This window comes from Cebus imitator, unplaced genomic scaffold (genome assembly GCF_001604975.1).
Source record: "Cebus imitator isolate Cc_AM_T3 unplaced genomic scaffold, Cebus_imitator-1.0 Scaffold445, whole genome shotgun sequence".
Taxonomy (NCBI): domain Eukaryota; kingdom Metazoa; phylum Chordata; class Mammalia; order Primates; family Cebidae; genus Cebus; species Cebus imitator.
Window position 1 is genome coordinate 404,385 of NW_016107760.1, and position 3,559 is coordinate 407,943.

General features: G+C 44.9%; 1 protein-coding gene across 1 annotated transcript in view; it reads left to right on the forward strand.

Moving 5' to 3' along the window:
* Window positions 1–3,559, forward strand: part of CUNHXorf56 (chromosome unknown CXorf56 homolog) — a 26,255-nt gene that overhangs the window by 3,239 nt on the left and 19,457 nt on the right. Inside the window, exon 2 of the mRNA XM_017511246.2 lies at window positions 534–651. Within this exon, the coding sequence (XP_017366735.1) occupies window positions 534–651 (118 nt within the window). The remainder of the gene's footprint in view (window positions 1–533; window positions 652–3,559) is intronic.

Here is a 3,559-nt window from a genome sequence, read left to right on the forward strand (position 1 = left end):
CAGTGGCTATTCACAGGCACAATCATGGCATATGATAGCATTGCACTCCTGTCCTCAAGCAATCATCCTGCCTCATCCTCCTGAGTAGCTAGGACTGTAGGTGCACGCCACCTCACCCAGCCTTTCTCCTTTTCTTAGCACATACCCACTTTTCCCAGTGCTTCCTTGTAGGCATTCCAGCATGCTTGATTGTGTCTCCTGATTCATGCATTATAACACAAACCAAGTGTACTATGATCACAGAATTGCAGTACTGGGAAGGACTTTTGAGTTAATATCATCTACTCATCTTTCAAATGAGGCAAAAGTCTCTGAAGGAGGAAGTGATTTGCCAAAGATCACCAAGGTAGTAACAGAGCTGGAACCAAAACCAAGATCTCCTAACAGCAAGTCATTTTTAGTTGGAACATTCAATAATAGGCTTCAATAAGCATAATAATTGTAGTAGCAAATTCTAATGCCAGGGGCCCCATTGAAAACATCTCAGGATATTTTGCAGTGACTCTAGTGACACAATCTCTCTATTCCTTCAGATTGCCAGTTAGAGAAATTGCCCATGAGACCCCGGGACCGGTCCCGTGTGATTGATGCTGCCAAACATGCCCATAAGTTTTGTAACACAGAAGACGAGGAGACTACGTATCTGCGGAGGTAAGAGGCTGATGCTCCCTGTTTAGGATTTTCCTATTGTGTTGGAGTCTATTTCTGAAGAATATAAATATCACATCTAAGGCCAGGCGCAGTGGCTCATGCCTGTAATCCTAGCATTTTGGGAGGCCAAGGCGGGTGGATTGCGAGGTCGGGAGTTCGAGACCAGCCTGGCCAACATGGTGAAACCCTGTCTCTACTAAAAATACAAAAATTAGCTGGGTGTGATGGCTATGTCAGGTACTCGGGAGGCTGAGGCAGGATAATTTCTTGAACTCAGGAGGCGGAGGTTGCAGTGAACTGAGACCGCACCATTGCACTCCAGCCTGGGTGACAGATCAGGACTCTGTCTCAAAAAAAAAAAAAAGTTACATCTATTGTTGAACAGGTCATTTGGGCCCAATACTTTGACATTTGTGGTGGTTTTCTAACTTCTGTTAATGCAGTGATATCTTTAGTGGGCTTTGTTGAAATGGTGGTCAGATGTGGTTACATTGCTTTTTTTTGTTTTTGAGATGGAGTCTCACTTACTCTGTTGCTCAGGCTGGAGTGTAATGGCGTAATCTCGGCTTACTACAGTCTCCACCTCCTAGGTTCAAGCAACTCTCCTGCCTCATCCTCCCCAGTAGCTGGGATTACAGACATGTACCACCACGCCCAGCTAAGTTTTGTATTTTTAGTAGAGATGAGGTTTCACCATGTTGGCCAGGCTGGTCTCGAACTTCTGGCCTCAAGTGATCCTCTCTGCTCAGCCTCCCAAAGTGCTGGGATTACAGGCGTAAGCTACTGTGCCTAGCTCCTCCAATGCCATTTGATAGCTGTGGTTTGTTTACCAATACAGGTTTAAATGAGTTCATTCAACCTGTAATCTTGTGGAGCATACCATGTGCCAGGCATTGGGCTAGGTACTGGATCTGTGAAGATGAATAAGGTATGATTTTTATAATTTTTTTTTTTGAGAAGGAGTCTTACTCTGTCGCCTGGCTGGAGTGCAGTGGTGCAATCGTGGCTCACTGCAACCTCCACCCCCAGGTTCAAGCAATTCTCCTGCCTCAGCCTCCTGAGTAGTTGTGACTACAGGCACGTGCCACCATGCCATGCTATTTTTTTGTATTTTAGTAGAGACGGGGTTTCACCATGTTGACGAGGATGGTCTTGATCTCCTGACCTCATGATCCACCCGCCTCAACCTCCCAAAGTGCTGGGATTACAGGCATGAGCCACCACCCCCTGCCCGATTTTTACTGTTAAAGAGTTCATGACTTTGAGGGAATGACTCCTGTTGTGATAGGAAAAAATACTGGTCTTCTGAACAAAAGGAAAAACAGGTGGGAGTGGGTCATTTTTTCTGAATGGTAGCCAGGAAAGTCTTCTAAAGATGATGGCATTTGTGTTTAGCCTGAACTAGGATTTCACCAAGGAGATGAAGGGAATGAGGAGCATTCCAGGTAGAAGGAATATGGAAGCATTAGAAACATCAAACACGATGCGCTTTAGAAATCTGAATTGTCCTTCGTGACTGGAGCACAGGTTACTTTACAGGAAGGGGTTCATGCATACTGGGGTGAGGACAGAGTAAAGTGCAGAAGTGGACAAGTTTGGCCTTAATCTGTAGGCAATGAAGAGCCATCTCTGGTTTTCAAGCAGGGGAGTGATGTGGTTAGCTCTGTTTTAGATTTGGGAGTCCTTGCTATATATGTGAAATTGAAACCTGGGAAGGGATAAAATTACGGAGTGTGGAACAAGCAGAGAAGACTGAATATTTAAAAGGCAGATAAAAGAGTTGGAACAGAACCAGAAGAACCTGGTGATGCGGAAGACAGGAGAGAGTATCACGAAGTGTACGGGGGTTTGGCTAGGAGACGGTCAGTAACAGGTGCCAGAAGTCATGGAAAGGTCAATCCTAGGGAATTAAAAAATCCATCCATTCATGCAACAAATATTTCATTTACTGAGTTCCTACTGTGTTCCAGGTGCTATCCTAGAAGTCTGGAATATACCAGTGTATTAGTTTACTAGAGCTGCCATAATAAAGTACTACAGCCTGGGTGTGGTGGCTCATGCCTGTAATCCCAGCGCTTTGGGAGGCTGAGTTGGGTGGATCACTTGAGGCCAGGAGTTTGAGACCAGGCTGGCCAATGTGGTGAAACCCCATCTCTACTAAAAATACAAAAATTAGCTGGGCATGGTGGCTTGTGAGCCTGTAATCCCAGCTACTCGGGAGGCTGAGATAGGAGAATTGCTTGAATGGGGAGACAGAGGTTGCAGTGAGGTGAGACTGTGCCACTGCACTCTAGCTTGGGTGACACAGTGAGACTCTGTCTCAAAAAAAAAAAAGAAAGTAGTACAAACTGGGTGGCCTAAAACAATAGAAATTGTGGAATAATTGTGGAGGCTAGAAGTCTGAAATCAAGGTGCTGGTAAGGCCCTGCTCTCTCTGAAGATTGTAGAGGAAAATCCTGCTTTGCCTCATTCCTGGCTTTTGGTGTTTGCCAGCAATCCTTGGCATTCCTTGGCTTGTATTGTAAATGTATCACTCCAGTCAGTGCTTGCATCATCACATGGCATTCTCCCTTTGTCTGTTCTTTTCTTATAAGGACGCCAATCATATTGGATTAAGGGCCCATCCTACTCTAGTATGACATCATTTTAACTTAACTAATTATATCTGCATCATCACTATTTCCAAATAAGGTCACATTCCGAGGTTCCTAGATGGATGTGAGTTTTTTTTCTTTTCTTTTTTTTTTTGAGATGGTGCTTGCTACCATGCCTGGCTAGTTTTTGTATTTTTAGTAGAGACGGGGTTTCTCCATGTTGGCCAGGCTGTTCTCGAACTGTTGACCTCAAGTGATCCATCTGCCTTAGCCTCCCAAAGTGCTGGGATTATAGGTGTGAGCCACTGGACCCA